Source organism: Benincasa hispida, chromosome 11 (assembly GCF_027475165.1).
Source record: "Benincasa hispida cultivar pf3 chromosome 11, pf3_genome.v1.1, whole genome shotgun sequence".
In the NCBI taxonomy this organism is placed as follows: domain Eukaryota; kingdom Viridiplantae; phylum Streptophyta; class Magnoliopsida; order Cucurbitales; family Cucurbitaceae; genus Benincasa; species Benincasa hispida.
The window spans coordinates 26,370,115-26,392,942 of NC_143488.1; the positions used below are offsets into that span (position 1 = coordinate 26,370,115).

At 37.2% G+C, this 22,828-nt stretch overlaps 1 protein-coding gene and 1 long non-coding RNA gene across 6 annotated transcripts in view; one reads left to right on the forward strand and one right to left on the reverse strand.

Annotated features, from left to right (window-relative positions):
- LOC120090032 (uncharacterized) overlaps window positions 1-16,382 on the reverse strand; it is a 94,023-nt gene extending 77,641 nt beyond the window's left edge. For 3 of the 5 annotated variants that reach the window (XR_016524435.1, XR_016524434.1, XR_016524431.1), the window contains exons 1-3: window positions 14,063-16,382; window positions 13,627-13,875; window positions 5,841-5,990 (exon numbers count right to left, since the gene is read on the reverse strand). This is a non-coding gene — a long non-coding RNA (uncharacterized LOC120090032). Of the gene's footprint in view, window positions 1-811; window positions 1,193-1,462; window positions 1,664-5,840; window positions 5,991-13,626; window positions 13,876-14,062 lie in introns of those variants that run through there. The other 2 variants (XR_016524433.1, XR_016524432.1) reach the window with 2 other exon arrangements.
- On the forward strand, window positions 16,382-22,573 carry LOC120090031 (beta-glucuronosyltransferase GlcAT14A-like). The gene is made up of 6 exons (XM_039047518.2): window positions 16,382-18,194; window positions 18,364-19,083; window positions 20,775-20,850; window positions 20,936-21,051; window positions 21,191-21,752; window positions 22,257-22,573. The coding sequence occupies exons 2-5, from the start codon at window positions 18,600-18,602 to the stop codon at window positions 21,703-21,705; spliced, it is 1,191 nt and encodes a 396-aa protein (XP_038903446.1). The 5' UTR covers window positions 16,382-18,194; window positions 18,364-18,599; the 3' UTR covers window positions 21,706-21,752; window positions 22,257-22,573.
- Window positions 22,574-22,828: the final 255 nt, after the last annotated feature.

Sequence of the window (22,828 nt, forward strand, 5' to 3'; positions counted from 1 at the left end):
ACTTGCCCCTACTGCTGGGGTCGACTTATGACATTCTTCTGCTTAGCACCCCTTGACCCTTCGCCTCGATTACTAGCGCCCTTTGGTTGGTTAACTGTCTGGGAGATTATCTGTTGTGTGGTTGGGGTGTCCCTGTTCACCTGTCACTATAGCATACTCCAAGATGCCTCTTGCCATAACTAGGGCACATCGGTATCCTGCTGTGCTGGCTACCGACTCATCAGCTCGTGGCATCTCTGGACGGCTAACTGCACTGACCGAGGGTCTCGATTTCCTTTTCCTGGATCCTTGCCAACTTGTACCCTTGAATTGGCTTCCACTAGTTTGAGTTGCAACTGGAGGTCGAGATCCCCTGTCTCTAGGCCCTACTACTGCCTCATTGCCCCTTGGCAATTGCTCATCATCTACCAAACTCCGCTCGACTCATATCACCATTTCTATTAATTGGTTAAAATCTAGCCAATTAGCCGTAGATGTCACCGGAGTTCTGACTTCTTTTCTCAAGCCTTGTTCAAATTTCCTGCATCTATCTCTTTCCTCAACAATAATCGGCAGAGCATACTGTGATAACTCTATAAATTTCTGCTCATATTCTGCCACTGACATTGTTCCCTGCATTAGTCTGAGGAACTCATCCCTTTTTGCATCTCGGAACGAGCTGGGGTAGTACTTGTCTTCAAAGGCCTTCCTGAACTCAGGCCATAACATTGCATCTGTACTGGCTCGTCTGGCGGATATCACTTTCCACCATTTCTCTGCTTCTTTTTGTAGTAGAAAGGTGGCTAGCCCTACTTTTCTGTCCTCTGGACAACTCATAACATTGAAACATTTTTCAACTACATCCAGCCATAACTCGGCTTCAGCCGGGTCTGCTATACCTTCAAATGTCACAGCCCCTAAGGCTTTAAACCTCTCAATTCCATATTTCTTCTCTAGGTCTGCTCGTACTGAGCCCACACTGGCTGCTAGCCTCTGCGCTATCCTGTCAAAAACTATATCTTCTAGCTGAGAATCTGTCCTTGCCTAGGGAGTACTAGACTCTCCCTCAGACGTCGTTTCCTGACCCACTAGATTATCACCTTCTTTTTCCCACTCGATGCATTCTTTCTAACCTCCGAGCCCTTATTGGTAGGGTCAAAATTCCTGCCTCCTGTCTGCTTACACTGTCTGCCACTTTGCCTCGGCATTTCACCTAATACAATGTACACATGTTAGGGACTCACACTTTAGGGACTTAGACTTATGCATGAACTTTCCCTTCTATTCCCAAAAACTTATGCTCTGATACCAACTTGTCACACCCCCTCCCAGATTACCCTTTTAATCTAAAAGAGGATATGACCGTGGTAGTTACTAGCCCTACTGCCAGCACCCACCACCAAAGCCTTCTAATCTAAATACTAACCTATTTTAAACATTAATAGTATACGCATACAGCAAGCCTCCTAAGGTTCTACAAGGATTATATAAACACATGCATACAGCCATGACATAACATTTACAACAAAATATTCACAGATGGCCCTAAACATTTCTAACAAAGTCCTAGTCCCTCTCAAAACATGTGTACATAAACAGGCCATCAACCTAAGTTCTCCTTAACAAGTCGGGCCTTTCAGTGGCAAACAGCAGTAGGATCAACCTTGAGGAATCTGACCGCTACCTGAAAAAGGAAACATAGAAAATCTGTGAGCTAGTAGCTCAGTGAGTGACTATAGAATCATATTACATCATGCATTACATCACTATAAACATGTGAATATACTGATGAGAATCTCAAGAAACTTCCTCTAAACATAATTTACAACTATTCTTAGGCATCATTAACATCATTATTCCTTAGTTGAGAACGAGCCTATAACGCTCTAGCTCCCAACGTCTTTTACCGGCCAAGAGACCCATACTTCGGCCTCCCTTTGATGATGTATGGCCTAGGAGACCCATACTTCGGCCTCTCATTCAGAACTACCTACGTGCACGTGGAGTTTTCTAAGTACCGTCAATACCTTAGGTACTATTACCCCGATACCTTCTCCATGTCCTTCGGTATCGGGTTATTTCATCGTATTAAATTAAGTTTCCCTGCATGTCATTTACACAAGAATTCATTCTATTATAGCCTTCCTCTAGGAAGCATATTTCAACATTAGAAACTTAACTTTAATGATTTCACCACATACCTTGGCCTGTGTTACACATATACAAGCCGGGGAACATATGTTAAGCTATTCTTCAACTATTTGTTGCTTGAGGGAGTGTAAATTCATCATTAACATTACTGTAACTTACTTGACCTTATATGCATAAGTATTAAAACATTAAGTTCACTTAGTCACTCACAACTCGTCGGCCTCTTAATGGTTTATATGCCTATCCTAGCTCTTTTTGGCCTGAAAGGACATAATTCCCGGTTAAACTACTTAGAATTCTTAGCAAAATACCTCAAATAGTTCATTTACTAATGGAGCTTTCATCAACAAAGACAGCATTACTAGCGAGATAATCATCATGAGTAAATCCATCCTCATGAACGAGATCCTCATGAGCGAGATCCTCCTCATGGGTGAGTTCCTCATCATGAGCGAGATCAAGCTTTTCCTAGCAAACTTTCATCTTAACGATACTCACCTTACCAGCGAGATTAAGCCCAAATTCCAGCGAGATTTCCTTCTTGAGTGAGATCTTCAACACAAAATTAACGAGATTATCATCCTGAGTGAGATCCTCATGCCCTTTATCTCGCTCTCGCTCTCTATGGTGAGTTGTTTGCTTGTTCTTCCCAAGCAGCTGTCTGCTTCTGCACAGATTCTCTATTTCAAATTCAAAAATTTATAACTCAAAATCCATAACTCTTTTCAAGAAACCTCCTTCTACAAACTTGTTTAGAATTGAGTAATTGTCTTACCTTAAAATTTCATCCGAAAATATCATATAGTTCGGCCTGGAGCTTCCAATCTTCACCTCGAGCCCCGATTAATCTGAGATTTTGCCTCTTTTACAAATTCTTCACTTTTTGTTCTTCTCCTCTTGCAATCTTTCTCCGACAAGAAAACCTCGAAAATTAGATTCTCCCAGCTTTCAAATGGCATTGATTTCACTAAATTTTCTCATGCCAATTGCCAAAACCATGCTTTTGAAGTTTCACTTCCTTTTAATCTTCCTGTCGCCTCCTGAGTTCAAGGATTAAACTGCCACATCACCCATATTTAGTGCCTCCAGCCAAACTAATAAATGAGCTACCTCATTTCATATGATTTTTTTTTCTTTCCTATCTCCCCAACTCCTATAAATATACATAGATTCCCATTAGTTAAATATTTATTATAACATTCCTTTAGCAAACATGCTTATCTAAGAAACTTAGAGTTCGAGGTTTACAGATGGAGGCAGCTTTAGCGCAAAAGAGAAAAACAATTTTGCACCCCATCGCATATGCGAGTAAAACTTTAAACCCTGTACAAATAAATTATACCAGCACAGAGAAGGAACTCCTAGCTGTGATTTTTGTGTTGGAAAAATTCCGGGCATATCTATTGGGAACCAAGGTACTCATCCACACTGATCACTCGACAATCAAATACTTAATGACAAAGAAGGATGCAAAGCCGAGGTTGATCAGATGGGTTCTCCTCCTTCAAGAATTTGATATCGAAATAATTGACCGGAATGGGATAAAGAATCAGGTTGCGGATCATTTGTCTAGACTGGAAAATCCTAAAGTTGACCGCAATGAGACTGAAGTGAGTGTCGTGTTCCCGGATGAGCAGCTATTCCACATAAAAGAATTGCCCTGGTATGCGGACATCGTTAATTATTTGGTTTATGAGCAATTTCCTAAAGATTACACCTATCATCAATAGAAGAAGCTCAAGCACAAATGCAAACATTATTATTAGGATGAGCCAAATTTGTATACGAGAGGTGCAGACCAGATTATTCGATTATGCGTACCGAATGCTGCTAAAAAACGCATATTATCACAATGCCACGACTCATCATATGGTGGGCACTTTGGAGGGTAGCACACTGCAGCCAAAGTTTTGCAAAGTGGATTCTTTTGGCCCACATTATTCAAGGATGTTGCTGACTACGCAATGAAATGTGATCGGTGTCAACGCACAGGCAACATTTCATGGAAAAACGCAATGCCAATGAACACTATCTTGGAGCTGGAATTATTCGACGTATGGGGGATTGATTTCATGGGACCATTCCCTCCTTCGTATGGCAAGCATTACATTTTATTGGTCGTCGATTATGTCTCCAAGTGGGTAGAGGCAATAGCATGTGCCACAAGTGATGCGGCGTAGTCTCCCAATTCCTGAAGAAAAATATTTTCACTCGTTTTGGCACTCCTTGTGCCATCATAAGTGATGAAGGATCCCACTTTATCAATCATAATATCAAAGAGCTGATGCACAAGTACAACATCCTCCACAAAGTGGCCACCGTATACCATCCACAAACGAATGGTCAGGTTGAAGTATCCAATCGTGAAATTAAGTTGATACTTGAGAAGGTAGTAAAGCCTTCACGGAAAGATTGGGCAACGAAACTTGACGATGCATTGTGGGCATACCGGACCGCATTTAAAACACCAATAGGTATGTCTCCCTATGCGTTGGTATTTGGCAAGGCGTGTCACTTGCCTTTGGAGCTAGAGTATAAGGCACTGTGGGCAGTCAAGAAGCTAAATTTTGATTTGAAGAAAAAAGGAGATGTGCGGAAAATGCAGCTGGTCGAGTTAGAAGAATAGAGGATCAACGCATATGAGAATGCGAAGATTTATAAGGAGCGCACCAAGCACTGGCATGACAAACGCATATGCGGTAAGAACCTCCAAGTCGGGCAAAAGGTCTTACTCTTCAATTCAAGACTGCGGTTCTTCCCGGGAAAACTAAAATCACGCTGGTCCGGTCCCTTCATCATTAAAGAAATATTTCCACATGGTGCGGTGGAGCTGATCACTGAGGATGGCAGTCGGATATTTAAGGTTAATGGACAACGAGTTAAAGCATATTGTGGAGGTGATTTTCAGCCAGAAAAAGTCTTCGTGAAGCTGAAAGACCCGGACTACCCCCCTACATGATTCTTGAACTCTTATTTCTTTGTCTCGTTTACTAGTATTTAGCTATCTAAATCTTACTGAATTTTACTTCTTTCTCTAAAAAAAAAATTGTTGTTTTGTTTTAAATCATTTGACCCTCTCTTTGTCTGTTTACAATGATTAAGGCACAGGATTGCGGAGATGTTACAAGAAGAAGCAAATGATCTCAATCCATCACCGCAATCCATAGAAGATAGATCGCCGTAAGGAAGGATGCGTCAGTACACAATGTGGGCAATAGCGCAAAATTTGGGGGTGTGCTCTTCCCTATCTTTATTTCAAATATTGTGCTATCACATCGCATGTTAATTTTAAAAGTCTTATCACCGCAATCATTTGACATAGATAAATTTAGTAGTTTACCGCATTCTGTTCTTTGCCAAGTATGATTTCAATGATGACAAATATGCTTCTATTTCTTTCATATATACTAGAGTCAACTTAGTCTTAAGATAGTCACCTCATGAAATATTTCTCGAAGTTAGGGGTTTGCTAGCTTTCTTTCAAACTTTCCTTACAACGCATTCTATGACCATCGCATGACTTATTTTTATCTTTTAGCAATGAGGACATTGCCGCATTTTAAATTTGGGGGTGAGTATTTATTTTCGACCTTGCTATTTCTTTCTTAAAAAAAAACAAAAACAATATATATATTTTGAGAATAACAACTCCACTGTAAACGCAATGGAAAACCCATGTTGATAAGCGTTAAGTTGTGAAAGACACTTACCCGTAGTTGGATGTCCGCATGACACACGTAGGGGCAAGCCAAAACGAAAGTAAGTCACCAGGATCAACGCATAAATCAATGACCGCAACTCCACTGCCAAATCGATATGAGTTTAGTCTGAGAAAGAGTGCATTGCTCGTAGTTGGATGTCTGCATGACACACGTGGGGGCAAGCCAAAACGAAGGCAAGGCACTTGGATCAGCGTAAGATCAGAAAAAAATAGCAATGAAGAAAAATTTTTATGCAAGGATAAAATCATTTGACACTCTGGAAAAAAATTTTCTTTTTTGAAATAAATCATGTGATGTTCCGAAATTTAGTAACGTCCTTTTGAAAGGTAAGCTTGCAGTCCCTAGGTCTTAGAAATATTTTAAGAAGAGACTTGAATAAGACTTAAGGAAATTCTGGTATATAGGATTTGAACGAAGTATTCTTGAGAAATCTAGGAAAAGAACTTTGCGATTGACTTGCTAAAGGAATCTTTAGCATATGCTTGAGGACAAGCATTGTTTAAATTTGGGGGTGTGATAACGGGTAGAAATGCACGTTATCATAGTGCTAAGTTCTTAAACAATGTTGGATTGCATTGATGAAATATGTTAAATTGCATCCATTAAGCATAAATTCTATAATACTGTGGACGCATGCATTCAGTGCATTAGAACAGTTGATCTTTGTATTTTTGTGCAGAATATACGTTAACGCAATGCAAGATTACGATCATAGGAAATCATCGGTCGAGCGCAACTTCACCGCAAGGCTTTGCGTTGATCATGCTCGCAAACATTCGCTCGAGAAGGATTGCCACAACTTGGTCAGCCCAACATGGTGGACGTATCCGGGTGAAAGGATAATTAAGAGCGATGGGACAGAAAGCTAATGACAATCGAATCCAAATTAAGTTGACAGCCGATAATGGTCATAAAGTACATTCAGCTTTATCGGTGACAATTATGTGGTGCATCAGTTAGGAATTAAAGTTGTCTCATCTGTACAACCAGGAGAGAGAAGTCGCCTTTCACCACGGATGCTCCATAAATACCAAGTGCATTCTTTAGAAAAGGGGTTCACCATTTTTACAATCTTTTGTTCCACAGGTCGCACGTCTGTGTTCTTAGTTTTCTTTCATTTTAAGGCGGACGCGAAGGAAGAAGTTGTGCAGGTAGATCGTTCCGGTAAGCTTGGGAGAGCACTGGGAGCTCCAAGGACAGAGAGAGGGCTGATGCATGCAGAAACGGGAACATCTTTATATTAGAATAGAGATTTCAGTGTAAAAAGCCTCGGTCAGCAAGGAATTCCTACCAGGCTCTCTACCTTTACTTTCCATTGCCATTTTATACTCAACTCATTTATAAGAATGGAATTCCTTTCTCTATATCTGTTCACTCTCTGTTATTCACGCATGAGTAGCTAAATCAATTGAATGGGTTGAGAAGCATTTAGCTAGCACAACTAGGGAATCTTCATTCTTTGCGATTATCTTGTTTATGTATGCTTTATTCGTCCATTAGAGATACTCGAGAGGGTAGTCTAAGGACAGGATCTAGACTTAGGAAGGTCAAGTTAGAATCTAGACTCGGAAGAGCCAGATTAGAACGTATAAATGAGAGATAGGTACTTAGGAATGAGCACTATTTGTTATCAACGCATCGCATGGATCCTAGAGATAGGATATGATTGTATGCGGTCACCTTGCTTTCATGCATTTTGCATCATCGCATAGGACAAGAGTAGAGACTTAGGGATGAGCTCTATGGACATTTTGCATTCAACACATGCATCCTAGATTTAGGAGCATCGCATTTACATTGGAAAATGATTTGTCGTGCATGGTTGTAACATGATCGCATAGTCTGACGCATTCCCAAGTAACGTCAGCTAAAGATCTTCTCAACCCGTTCATCGCATACTCATTGCATCTATCAATGTAACTGTCTTTTCTCAAATCCACCACCTTTATTTATTTCTTTTTCATCAACTCAAACAACAAACCCAACTATTTACTTAGTTACAGCAAAGTTTTCATCAAAATTACCAACGCAATCTATTTTCACAAGTCCCTGTGTTCGACCCTGGACTTACCAAGAAACTCAAAGGAATTTACACTTGAATTCCGCTTGGGAAACTTGAGTGCACAACGCAATTCCATCAACACATATCATTCATATTTCCACTTCATAAATATGAGCATCAGAGTGTCCCCTTAAAGGATGGTGTTTGGGTAGGTCAATACCAAGGTGAATGGAGAGAATGTTCATAGTAAGTGGGAGAACGTGGACAAAATATCCCACAGTCTCTCTCATTAGGTTGGATAACGTTTTTGTTCATCACCTCGAGGCACTCTGGGAATGTCCCCTTATAGGATAGTAGTTTTGCACAACTCTTTATCTAATCTCCTGTATAGGATAAGGTCGTTTTAATCTCTTGTCCTAATCTGCTTTTTCCCTATGGTGAGCACATTAGGGCAGGACTCTAGGGCCGAAAATGAAACGTTATACTTACGCGAAATTGTTAAAGGTTAACAGTTCTAGACTGAAAAATGGTGACTGTTAGGGTCAGTTACAAGAGTTGTTTCTGCCTAATGGTTGAGAGTGTCTCATCCCAGTGAAGGGGCATCTGACCACCCCACCGATGATGTTTGTCCTGCCTCGCTGGGGCATCATTTCGAAATAGATGTCTTTTCACTTAGCGTACATGGAAACTATTTTGCTAAAACTAAAATTGGAGCTAAAAGTTGTAGTACACAGACTCATTATGTTTGTTTGTTTTTCAGTGACGTAAATATGGCTACAGCCACATTAGCTCTAGTAAGTGCCGACAAACTGACTAACGAGAACTACGTTAGTTGGAAACATACGATCACTACTATTTTGATCATCAATGATTTACGGTTCGTCCTTACGGAGGAGTGTCCTACTATTCCACCTCAGAATGCCACTCGAAATGTTCAGGAGGCTTATGACCATTGGACATTGGCAAACGAGAAGGTCTGAGCTTATATCTTGGCTAGTCTTAACGATGTTTTAGCCAAGAAGCATGAGCCTATGGTCTTAGCGCATGAGATCATGGAGTCCCTATGGGGAATGTTTGGACAACCGTCTGGACAACTCAAGCATGAGGTTAAATGTATCTTCAACTTCAAAATGGAGGAAGGCACCTTTTTTCGTGAACATGTGTTAAATATGATGGTCCACTTCAACGTGGCGGAGATGAATGGGTCACGCATCGATGAGGGCAACCAGGTTAGCATAATTCTGCACTCGTTGCCCGATAGCTTCCTGCACTTTATTAGTAATGCGATACTGAACAAAGTGGAATATATCTTTACAACTATCCTCAACAAGTTGCAGACATTCCAATCCTTGTTGAACAGTAAGGAGAAGAAGGGAGGTGATGCAAATGTTGCTTCATCTTCTAAGCAGTTTGATGCGTAAAATTATGATGTGATGGTGTGAGTATGCGATGATATGTGTTATGCGATGATCATTCAAGTTTTTCTAACAAAGCCCAAGTATAAGCCTTCTTAAGTTCCTGGTAAGTCCAAGGTCGAACACAGGGACTACTAAGTAGATATGCGACAGACTCTTTGATTCTATTGCGGTGGTGAAAAAGAAGTGGATAGTGCTTTGATTTAGATTTTTCCTATGCGACGGAGTTGAACGCGGAGTGATGAGAGCGTAGAGTTACAATAAGTATGCGATGAAGGGGTTGAGAAGGGGTTTAGCTAACATTTCGCAAGATTGCGCACAAGTTATGCGATCATGCTATACACAAATATCAGTACTACATTTCTCAATGCATAATGCCATAATTCCTATTTCTAGGATGCATGTGATGTCTATGCGAAACAGTCGACAAAAATTATTTCTAAGTTTCTACGCTTGCTTATGTGATCTAATTCGACTCTCTCAAACCTAGATTCTATCTTTAGACTACTCTCTCAAGTATGTCCAAATGATTAATGACGCACACATAACACAAGATGACCACATACCATCATTCCTATTTCTAGGGCGCATGCAATGTGTAAATAGCAGATAGAACTTATGTCAAAGTTTAAAGAGTTCAAGGCTGAAGTTGAAAATGCATTGGATAGACGGATTAAAATACTTCAATCGGATCAAGGCGGAGAGTTTTTGGATTTTAAGTTCTAGAACTATATGATAGAACATGGAATCGTTTCCCAACTCTCAGTATCGGGTACACCTCAGCAAAATGGTATAGTGGAGAGGAAAAACAGAACATTGTTGGACATGGTTTTCTCGATGATGAGTTACGCTTCCTTACCGGACTCGTTTTGGGGTTTTGCAGTGGAGACTACAGTGTATATCCTCAACTGTGTTCCTTTCAAGAGTGTTGTGAGAACACCTTTGGAGTTGTGGAACGGGCGTAAAGTTAGTTTGTGTAACTTCAACATATGGAGTTGCCCAGCACATGTGCTTGAGGCTAATCCAAAGAAATTGGAACCACGTTCGAGGTTATGCCTCTTTGTAGGCTACCAAGGTACATGAGGGGGTTACTTTTATGATCCTATGGAAAACAGAGTGTTTGTGTCAACGAACGCTACCTTCTTGGAGGAGGATCATATGAGGGAGCACAATCCATGTAGTAAGATCGTGTTGTCTAAGCTTTCCAACGTAACTACTGAAACTTAACAAGAGTTGTTGAAGGGCCTGCTCCATCAGCAAGAGTTGTTGATGGAAGTTCATCTGGTAGGTCAGTTCCACCTCAAGAGTTGAGGGAACCTCGACGTAGTGGGAGGGTTGCGAACCCATCTGTTCGTTATATGGGTTTCACGAAAATCTTGGCTATGGTAGTCGATGACAAGGTTGAGGATCCATTGTCTTATCAGAAGGCAATGGATATGTTGATTGGGATGAATGGGTCAAAGCCATGGATCTCGAGATGGAGTCGATGTACTTCAACTCAGTATGGGATCTTGTAGATCATCCTAATGGGGTAAAACCTATAGGTTGCAAATGGATCTACAAGAGGAAACGGGGTGCCGATGGGAAGGTGCAAACCTTCAAGGCTAGACTTATGGGAAAGGGTTATACCCAGGTGAAGGGAGTCGACTATGAGGAGACTTTCTCACCCATTGCCATGTTGAAGTCTATCCGCATCCTCCAGTCAATTGCCTCATATTATGATTATGAGATATGGCAAATGGACGTCAAGACTATCTTTCTGAATAGAATCTTGAGGATTGCCTCATTTATATGATGCAGACCATTTATGGATCACACCATTTGTATTACCTATACAAAATGAGTCGCATCCAATAGTGTTACCAGGATGAGATACCCAATTTCATCCATATACTTATAGATCATTTAGGCTATATACTATTAACTTGATCCTGTTTATGTTACCATGTAAAGTTAAAGTATTTATACTATACCCATGGATATGTTTATTGGATTTTCATAATAGAATGCAAAATCAACAACTTTATTGAATAAGATACTCAATAATATTTTATTGATAAACAGAATGTTTAACACAAAATTTACGAACTGCGAGTTCTAGGACATTCCCAACATAGTTTATGTCATTTCAGAATCAGGGGTTGCCCAGAACATGTGCTTGAGGCTATTCCTAAGAAATTGGAACCACGTTCAAGGTTATGCCTATTCGTAGACTACCCCAAGAGAACGAGAGGTGATTATTTCTTTGATCCTAAAAAAAAATAAAGTATTTATATCGACAAATGCTACTTTTCTTGAAAAATACCACATAAGGAAGCAAAGACCCAAAAGTAAAATTATGTTGAATGAGATTTTCAAAGAAACTACTGAATCTTCAACAAGAGTTGTTGAAGAGCCTAGTACCTCAATAAGAGTTGTTGAAGTAGGTTCATCTAGTAGGTCAAATCTACCTAAAGTGTTGAGGAAACCTCGACATAGTGGGAGGGTTGCGAACCCACCTATTCGCTATATGGGTTTAACTGAAATCCTAGCTATGGTAACTAATGGCAAAGTTGAGGATCCATTGTCTTACAAGAAGGCAATAGAGGATGTTGATAGGGATGAATGGATCAAAGCCATGGATCTCGAAATGGAGTCTATGTACTTCAATCCAATATGGGATCTTGTAGATCAACCTGATGGGGTTAAACCTATAGGTTGTAAATGGATATACAAGAGGAAACAGGGTGCTGATAGGAAGGTGCAAATCTTCAAGGCTAGACTGGTGGCAAAGGGTTATACCTAGGTTGAGGGAGTCAATTATGAGGAGACTTTCTTGCCTGTTGCCATGCTAAAGTCTATCCGGATCCTTCTATCCATTGCCTCATATTATGACTATGAGATTTGGCAAATGGATGTCAAGACTGCTTTTCTGAATGACAATCTTGAGGAGACCATTTATATGGTGCAGCCCGAGGAATTCATAATCCAAGGCTAAGATCAAAAAGTTCGCAAGCTTAATTTGTCCATTTTTGGACTGAAACAAACATCTCGATCTTGGAACATAAGGTTTGATATTGCGACAAAATCTTATGGCTTTGATCAAAATATTGATAAGCTTTGTGTATACAAGAAGATCATCAATAGTTCAATAGTTTTTTGTAGTGTTGTATGTAGATGATATCCTATTCATTGGGAATGATGTAGGTTTACTGACTACAGTTAAAAACTGGCTAGGGACCCAATTTCAAATGAAAGATTTGGGAGAAGCTCAGTTTTTTATGGGTATTCAGATCTTTCGAGATTGAAAGAATAAAATTGTCTCAGGCGTCGTATATTGACAAGATGTTTGTCAAATATTTGATATAGAACTCCAAAAGGGGCTAAAGAACAATGTCTTAAAACACCCCAAGAGGTTTGGATCCCCTATGCATTTGTTGTAGGCAGCTTGATGTATGCAATGTTATGTACTAGACCTGATATCTGCTATGCAGTAGGGATAATCAATAGATATCAATCTAATCCAGGATTAGATCACTGGACAGCCGTTAAGAACATCCTCAAGTATCTCTGGAGAATGAGGGACTACATACTCGTGTATGGTTCTAAGGATTTTATCCTTACGGGATATACAGACTCTGATTTTTAGATTGATAAGGATTCTAGGAAATCCACATTAGGATCAGTGTTCACTCTTAACGAAGGAGCAGTAGTATGGCGTAGCACCAAGCAAGGGTGTGTCGTTGACTCCACCATGGAGGCTGAGTATGTAGCGATTGTGAAGCTGCTAAGGAAGCCGTTTGGCTCAGGGAATTCGTGATTGATCTAGAAGTTGTTTCAGACATGTCAAAGCCCATAACACTTTATTATGATAATAGTGGTGTTATGGCTAATTTTCGAGAGCCTAGGAGTCATAAGTGTGGCAAGCATATAGAGCGAAAGTATCATCTCATCTGAGAGATTGTACATCGAGGGGACTTGATTGCCACGAAGATAGCTTTAAAGCACAACGTTGCTGATCCATTTACAAAGGCCCTCACGGCTAATGTGTTTGAGGGTCACCTGCAGAGTATGGATCTATGGGACAGACCACATCTGCTATCCGTGTTGCTCTGGAATATCTCGACCTATTATCCTTGGCATCTACAATGAGCATGTCTTCTATCAGTGTTAGTAACATTAAGTATTCTTGTCTGTTGAATGATATCTATTATATTTACCACACATTGATCACACTTTGAACCTAATTGTGGTAAGTTGTGTTGTATTGAATATTGTTGCACATTTTGGACAAAATTATTCTACATGAAGAAAAAGATTAATATAACATAATAATTATGTAATATAATTGAAAAAAATTAGACAATAAAATTCTTACCATGCAACGGTAATAAGCGCCATCAACTGTGATATATCTTCTCGCAATTAAGTCGTCCCAAATAAATAGTCATATTATATAGCTAAAGCATCTACTAGATCCTCCTTGTGCACTTTATGATATGAAAGCATATAAGGGGGCTCATTGTCAACCAAATGCCTTGATTATTGCATTAGTCGGTCAAATGATACTTGATATATTATTAACATGTTTGTTGATTGCTCAGATACAGCTAAGGTACCGCTCCATCTACACATGAATATAATTCATCAAAAACATTTTATAATGTAAAATTAGAATGAAATAAATATGTAAAGAAAATAATATTAGGCACTAAGTGGACACCCAACAAAATAATCGGGGGTCTTTAACTTGTATTGCAGTGCGATAGTATAAAATCGATCAAAAGCTTATATTTGCAGTAGTATCAACATACCTGTTATTCCCAAAGTTGTTGCATAACTAGCTTGACATAATTCTCTTTATGGCCATGCAAGACAGAAAACGCCTCATAACTACCTACTAGCTTCCTCAAAATTGCCCAATAGAGGAAGGAGCATTGGGTGAACCAAATTGTTGGACTTGTCGGCAAACAAGAATCCTCCAATAAGTTGCATTATAGATGCTCATGCATATCTCTATATTGTGACCACGTTAGCATTGGAGGAAAATTCTATAAAGTGTGATGCCAATCATGAGATATTCAACCTCAACCCCTTTATTTTAGGTGGTAAAAACCCAAAATAATCTCACAAACACGTTCCTAGTCATAATGCAACCATCAAGGAACAAGTCCTCCATCCACTAGTAGTCCAAATTGAGATGCAATATCTTGCAATGTAATTGTACATTCCCCACCAGACATCATAATGCAACCATTAAGTAACAAGTTTTCTATCCACTAATAATCCGAATTGAACTGCAATATCTTACAATGTTATTGTACATTCCCCACCAGACATGTGAAATGTAGGGTTTTTGCTCTCCATTGTTACAATAAAGCAATAATGAGATGTCAATCTAGTTTGATAAACCCAATTTATCTAACTTCTAAAAAACTAGACTGTCGTTGATAAGCATGATGTGTTGATCTAACATTATATTATGTTGTACTATTGCCTCTCTTTTTTGACACCTTAATACTATAGTAAACTGAATATCTCATACTAATTGTGAACAATAAGTTTGTTGTAAATATAATTGAATCATATCAGTCGAACTATGATCGTAAAAAATATTGAAAGGTAATAGACATAAATTAACTAAAATTAATAACTATAGCAATATAACAAACACCCATTACCAAAATTAACAAAATTAACAAAGACCATTACACAAATAGACAAAACTACAAAAGCTAATAAATTCCATCACAATTACAAAAAGAAAAAAAATGAATAGAGTCCATTAATAACCAACAAAGTCCACTACAATGATAAAAGAAAAAGGAAAAAATAAATAAATAAATAAAAGGGAGACGCACATCAAACTTATTCATTCATGGCTTGAAGAGCATCTAACAACGAGTTAAACAAGTACGCTTATTATGTCATTCTCTCATATATAATCTGCATTGATTTTTTGTAGCTACTTCACGCTAACCCAACTCATTATGAATTCGCGAACTTTTTGGGTATCCATGTTCTTGAAATAAATTATCGTTTGGATGAACTATCTCAAATGTTGCATTTGACCGATAATTTTTATACAGTATATGATGGAAACAAGATTCATGACATCATTGGTATTGGGACATTTAGTAAGATTCTTTAATAAAAGGTGAATGTGCCAAATGCGTGTAATTATAAATTGCAATTATATAAAAGCACAAAATCTTAAAGGAGTGTAACTTGTTGAAATAACATGTCTTCTCTTTCAAGCTCACAACTTGTATCTGATAATATTTGTCTGGAGGAATCATACTTATTCTTTTAATTATATTCATTTTTAACTATTTATTTTAGTAAAGCTATAGGAACACCAGGATCAACTTGAAAACAATATTTTGAATTTCACTAATTATAAAGTCAGAATCAAATACAAGGTAGTTGTTGAATAAAACATAAGGTCGGGTTATGTATATAATGTAATTGTTGATTTTTCTCCTGAAAATTGTCCTCCTGATTTTGCTCATGTAATTAACATAATCTCCATATTTTATTATTAATTTAGATTTTGTTTAACCACTTTTCGAATTAATCTCACCTAAATTAAATATCCAAATTTTTCTACCAAATTAATATTTTAAATAACCATATATTATTATGTTTTATTTTATCTAATCAAATTTCAAATTTATTCAAATCTTTGAATGGTTTTTTACTACTTTTTACATATTCAATTTTATTCAAATTTTTCAATTGTTTTTCATAATTATATATATATATTCTTAATAAACTAGTTGTATATTTCTCATAGCATTAAATTGTTTTATATACTCTTTTTGCTATTATTTTAACGATTTTCATAATTTTATACATATATTCTTAATAAATTAGATGTATATTTCTCATATCTTTGAATGACCATTTGTGTACGAAGTGATATTTATTTTTTCCAAATCGTTAAAATATTCTTTATTTATTTATTTATTTATTTATTTTATCAATTTTAGCACTTATCATACTATTATAGTTATATTTATATAAGATTTCACCACATATAGTTACACATAATATGAAGCTATGAGATTTAATTATTTTACATTTATACATAATTGTAATGTAAACTTGTGAGATTTTAACCATAATTTTTTTTTTTTTTTGTGATCCATCATTATAACACTATTTTGTATCTTCTAGATTTTTCTCCATGATTATCTATCAAAATCTGTCTTTTGTCATAAGATCTTATTTTATCTTATTCATTGTCAATTTATTTATATATTTTCTTATCAAATTTGGTTTTATCTTATTCCTTTTTAATTTATTTATACATTTTCTTATCAAATTCAGTTTTTTGTTACATTCTTTTATCAAAATGATTAAGTTTTATCTATTTCTTTTTCATTTTTTCATATTTAGGGATTTGTATACTTATCATAGTTTAGCTATTTTTTTATTTCATACATTTTTCTTTTATATTATTACTATTTATATAATTTTTTAAAAAAATATATCATATAATAATATAATAATATATCATTAGTATATAAACTATAATACTATGAGATCTTGTGAATTTAAATTAACTATCTCAAATTATTGAATTTTGTTTCATTTTAATTTTGTATTTTAGTGTCAAAACTAATATAATTGAGAAGATAATCCATTAACATAATTGAGAAGATAATTCATTTAAATTTATTTGATACGAGATTTGAAAATTTTACATTTAAGTTGATAAAAGATTTGAAATTTGTAAATTATATATATAACATTTTTGAAGAATCCAATAAACTTTAGTAGAGTGAAATATCTAGGTTTTGTTTTAGAATTCAATTTTAATATAATTCAAATCAATAAAAAAAAATAAAAGAAAGGAAAAAATATATATATAACCCTACAGACTACAACTTTTTTTTATCTTTTCCCATTTTTGTTGTTCGCATCATACTACTAGAAGTTAAGGTATTTTTTTTTCCTTTCTCACTTTTTTTATTTGTTCATGCCTGTCATTGGCAGCCATACAACTCCAATATATGATTTTTCTTTCCTTCAATTTGTTCTTATTCTTTGTGACAGTTTGTATTGTGATCCCTTGATGAAAAGGAAAACTGAAGGAAGAGGCGTTGTGGTTGCATGAAGAAATTCTCAAACTCATAATTTCTTTTTTAGAGGAAGACTGAAGGAAAAGGAGAAGTTTTTTAAATCCCTATTTTTTTTCTTTATTTGAGTTGTTGGTGGTTTTGGTTTTAATTATTTTTTTATTTTCTTTGAATGCTTAGAGTAGTGTAGTAATCTTATCAGGTAGATGTTGATTGGACTTTTGGTAGATGTTGATTGGACTTTTGGTAGGCTACATTGGTTACCGTGCTAATTATTTAGTTAAGTTTTTTGTTAGGTATTTATTTGTAAGTGAGGGCAGCTTTGACAATTTACCATATTATTTTTATTTAATTTGATTTTGTCATTTTCACAATTTTGAAAATGTTTTACTATTTTTTCAAATAAACCCCCAAAATTTGGTCAGCTAAAAAAAAATTAGATTAAGTGCATATGTTTAGTTATCCAAAATAAAAAAAAAAAGCCCAATCAAAATGGCCCACGGCAAAAGCCCACGGAAAGAAACGACGACGAAAATCCAGCCGAAGTCCCTCGATCGGAAAAAAAAAGAAAAGAAAAAGAAAAAGAAAACGATTTCGACGGCAACAATCAGAGAAAATCCACGGAGAGAAAGTACTAACCCTCGACAAACCATCGGAGACAAAATCCAGCCGAACCCACGTTTTCCATCGGAGACAGAAACGACGACCCACCATTTCGACTTCAACTGATGCGATTTGAGCCGATCTAGGCCGCGACTGCAACTTCTGACGCGAAGTACCGGTGTCCTATGATTTCGACTGCAAGGAGGTTGATTGCAACTTCCGAAATTTCCAGGCCAGTCTTCAATTTCGTTTCAACAAGGTAAGTCTTTCTTTAGTTTCTGTCTGTACGTGTTTGGCTCGATGTTTGGCGTGTGGATGACTGGGGGTTACTGTCTATTATTGCGTCCCTTTTATTTTGATGAATTGGACGCAGTACTTTTTTATATTTCACAGCTTTCGATCTTTTACTGTGTGTTTTTGAATCCCAGATCTTCGAGAGGAGCGGCTCCCTGAACTGGAATCGCCAAAGAAACGAAGATCTACCAACGACCCATTTCCCTAAAACGATCTGAAAGCCTAAATTCATTCTCAATCTCACCCGTTTTCTCGAATTGACGGTTACCCATATGCCCCACCCAGTTGAATCGTCGTCATCATCATCAGAGTGCTGTAATTCCCATCACCAGAAAGTGAAAAAAGTAAAACCAGGACCACGATCATCGTCATGGGAGCTGAGAAGAAATGGCTTTTCACTCTCTTCTCCGCCGTTTTCCTTTCTCTTCTCCTCCTTTTATTCTCTTCCATTTCTGCATTCAGCTCTCCGCGATCCATTCCCTCAATAGTCCACCACGGAGCTCCATATCCTCCGGCGTTTGCCTATTACATTTCTGGTGGCCGCGGTGACAAGGACCGAATCTTCAGGCTGCTGCTCGCTGTCTACCACCCCAGAAACCGGTACCTTCTGCATCTCGCAGCAGATGCTTCCAATGATGAGCGACTGCAGCTCGCCGTAGCAGTGAAGTCGGTACCGGCAATTCGTGCCTTTGAAAATGTTGACATTGTTGGAAAGCCCAATCGAATCAGCTACATGGGGTCGTCTAACATTGCCACGATTCTTCATGCTGCAGCGATTCTTCTCAAAATTGAGAGTGGTTGGGACTGGTTTATCACTTTGAGTGCCAGGGATTACCCGCTGATCAGTCAGGATGGTAATGCCAATTCGGTAATTGTTTCTTGTTGCGTTTATTGTCATACGCCAATTTGGAAAATGGAACAGTTTTTGCCATCTTTTTTTCTTTTTATCAAATTTGTGGATTACTGTTAATGTGTTTGTTTGTTTGATGGTTTGATTGTTTGGCCCATCTTCACCCAGGGGAGGTATGTATGGGAATAATTCTTGAAAGAGCTTTAATTTTTCCGATTTATTAGTTATATTATGATTATTTTGGGACTTCATAACCTGTATTAACAGAGTTGATGCAATTAGTAGGAGGATTGTTATAGACTTAGCCAATTTTAGGATCTTTCTAATTTATTAAGAGATTTCAGAATGGCATGTTTATGTTTTTTGGGGTTTCTTTTTTAAAAAAAGTATTTTATGTTTTTGGGATAGGAAGCCAACTCTTTTTAATTGATCAGATAATGTAGGTTGAATTAACTGGTTCAAGCAGAGAGAAATATTCAATGCTAATCCTTGAGAACCTCTAATCATGTTAAGTCATTTGATCCATGAAGTCTTCATATGATAGTTATTCTCTAGAATTACTCTGTTAGAGATAATAGACACTTTCACCTTCTATATTTGAGGAAACTGATGGATTGTTTTAGGTTGATTTTTTTTCTTACAGCCCTTTTGAGCCTTTGAGGTTTCACCGATTCACAGTGATGTGCAAAAACTGGAGTGTACTTTCTGTACAAAATTTGAACCATTGCCATAGCAACTCATTAACTGATCTACATTCACTTCATTGCTTTGCATTCGGGTTAACTGCAATGGAGTCTTAAAACATTTACTTCATTTTTTTTTTTCTTTTTCCATAGATTGTTGCTCAAGTTTGGATGCCATATCCATTCTACTTGTAATTTTATCTTGATCTCATTTCATAAAGGGTTTCTCTTAGACTAGAATCACTAGGAATCTTTTCTTGGAGGAACCAAATAATTCTGGCCAAGTTTGAAGTTTCATTTTATTCATTTATTCTTTTCTGAAACATTTTTATCCCTTTTCCTTTTGAGGGTGGGACTGTTATAGAGGGGCTTTTTACCAGGTTAGGGGCAAAGAATGGAAAGGTTAACGTATTGGGATCTTAAGAGGCTTTCACCGACTTGTATGAAGTATCACATAGAAAGACTTGCTATTATTTCTTTTTTGGAAGGAAGAAAGACTTGCTATTATAAGATGAATATTACTGATTTTCATTACTTGAATTTCAAAGGAGAAAACCATTATGGGTGGGCCGGTTGGCATGATGGCCAAATGATGCATGGTGTAAATAGTCTTTGAAATTTAGGTCAAACATCACACACACGAAAAAAGAGAAAAACACTTTCGAGGAAACCTCAATAATATTGTTTATATCACTGTAATTGATAAAGTTGAAGGAGAAGACTTGTATGGGAGTGGATAATTTCGTTATACACGTCTATAAGAATTACTTATGATTTATGAGACTTATTAGTTTAAAATATTAGTTCTAGGATATTTATTCTGTATCTCATCTCTTTCAAGCACTTTTTTTTTTCTTTCATCTCTTTCAAGCTTCTCAATGCATTTAAAAGGCATTATAAATTATGCAAATCTCCGAGGCTGGGAAGTTTTCAAAGTTATTCGACTTAATGATTTCCATGAATTTCTTTCCTTTTCCTTGCATAGTAACATCTTTCTTTTCCGTGCTTTCAGATCTATCACATGTCTTTTCGTCTGTTAGAAGAGATCTCAATTTCATAGATCACACGAGCAACCTTGGGTGGAAAGAGTAAGAAAATACCAATTTGCATCAGCATTATAAACTGTTCATGGTTGAATTGAATTATAATATTATCGGTGTTTGGTAATGCCAGAGGGCAGAGGGTTCAACCAATTGTAGTTGATCCAGGGCTATATTTGGCAAGGAGAACTCAAATATTTCATGCCACTGAGAAGCGGCCAACACCTGATGCTTTCAAAATTTTCACCGGTTAAGTTGATTTTGCCCCCTTCTTTTTCTGCATTTCGTTCCTTATGTAGATATAGCTATCAACATTCTACTTGTATGGTTTTCTTCTTAATCTAATGCTCTCTAAAGGATATTGTACCTAAGACCGTATCATTTGCAGGTTCCCCTTGGTTCATCCTTAGTCGATCGTTTCTTGAATTCTGTGTTCTTGGGTGGGATAACCTTCCTCGGATACTTCTTATGTATTTTAACAACATCATATTATCACAAGAAGGATACTTTCACTCTGTCATTTGTAATTCAAATGAGTTCAAGAACAAAACTGTTAATAGTGATCTAAGATTTATGATCTGGGACGATCCCCCAAAGATGGAACCACTTTTCCTCAATGTATCAAACTTTGATGTCATGGCTGAAAGTGGAGCTGCATTTGCTCGAGAATTTCATAAAGATGACTCTGTTCTGGACATGGTCGATCAAAAACTCTTGAAGCGAGGACGCAACCGACTTCTTCCTGGAGCATGGTGCTCGGGTCGGAAGAGCTGGTTGATGGATCCGTGCTCCCAGTGGAGTGATGTCAATATATTGAAGCCTGGATCTCAAGCTAAGAAGTTTGAAGAGTCCATGAAGAACCTTCTTGACGACTGGAACACTCAATCGAATCAATGCCAATGAAAGGCAATACAATGGAAACATTGACCCAAGGCTTGATTCACTCACAAGTAAGGTTACAAATCATAATATTTGATTTGATTCGGGGAGGGGGGGTGGGCATTAGCCATGTTCATAACAGGTTAGAGAAGATAAGGATGGTTTTGGATTATAATGTAGTATTATCGTGGGGTTAGTATTTATTTAAGAGCCTCACAATCTATTCAAACAATGGGAACATTTTCCCTTCTTGTTGCCTTTATTCTACCACTCGACTCTCAATTGCTTTACCAAGAGTCATAATTCATTCATTGAATTTTCATTTATTGTGTTGCCATCTCTCTCTTTAAAAGTTGAGATTTGGTTCCCTTTGCATTGTAAAGTATAAGTTAGCACTGCAGTAGGATTGCAACAATGATTAATCTTCTTTCTTTAGTCATTCTGGTTCAGGTAGATATGTAAACAATCACTAGAAATCAAACTTCAATCTGTATTGTCTAGTTGCAATGATCATTCAACTGGGTTTATTCCGAATCGCAATTATGCCGCTCACCATTTCACGGATCATGGTACAGAGCATAGCAAACAGGATTTGGAAGCCGACTAAAATTCAATCAGGAAAAATGCTGAAATCGCCGTTTGATGGTGCTTTAATGGAGGTGTTGAACAAGCTGAGCAATGCGGGGTTTCTTGCGCTTTCTCGTTCTTCAGGTGGGCAGGTAAGTAGAAAGGCTTCAAACACACTTCAGAGAGTTACAAGTGGTTAATTGAATCCCTATGTAAGATCAAACAGTTTAATGTGATTTGTAATTTGGTGAGTGATATGAAGCACAGGAATTTTAGGTAGAGAAACACTACAAGAAGTTGTCTGTGCTGACGGTATTTTTCTCGATGCGTTGAATTTCATTGATATGTGTAACTCTTTGCCGATGTGCAATCAGGCGTATGGGAGAAAAGTATTTTCTTTAAAAAAAGGAAAAAAGAATTCGACTCTTTAACCTATCCTAACACATAATGAGCCTATCTTGAAGTGTTACTGCATTGGAAGAAGTCTTTTAACGGTGTGTTTGAATATGTTTTCAAGTATTTAATTTAAAAAATAAGTCATGGTTAATTGCTTTTGCATTTTTTTCCTTTTTTTTTTAAG

Bases quoted from the DNA above. Each gene is read 5' to 3' on its own strand.
- LOC120090031 (XM_039047518.2), top strand. From the start codon at position 18,600: ATGGGAGCTGAGAAGAAATGGCTTTTCACTCTCTTCTCCGCCGTTTTC. The intron at 19,084-20,774 runs GTAATGCCAATT...CCGTGCTTTCAG, and splicing joins CCCGCTGATCAGTCAGGATG to ATCTATCACATGTCTTTTCG. The intron at 21,052-21,190 runs GTTAAGTTGATT...TATCATTTGCAG, and splicing joins TGCTTTCAAAATTTTCACCG to GTTCCCCTTGGTTCATCCTT.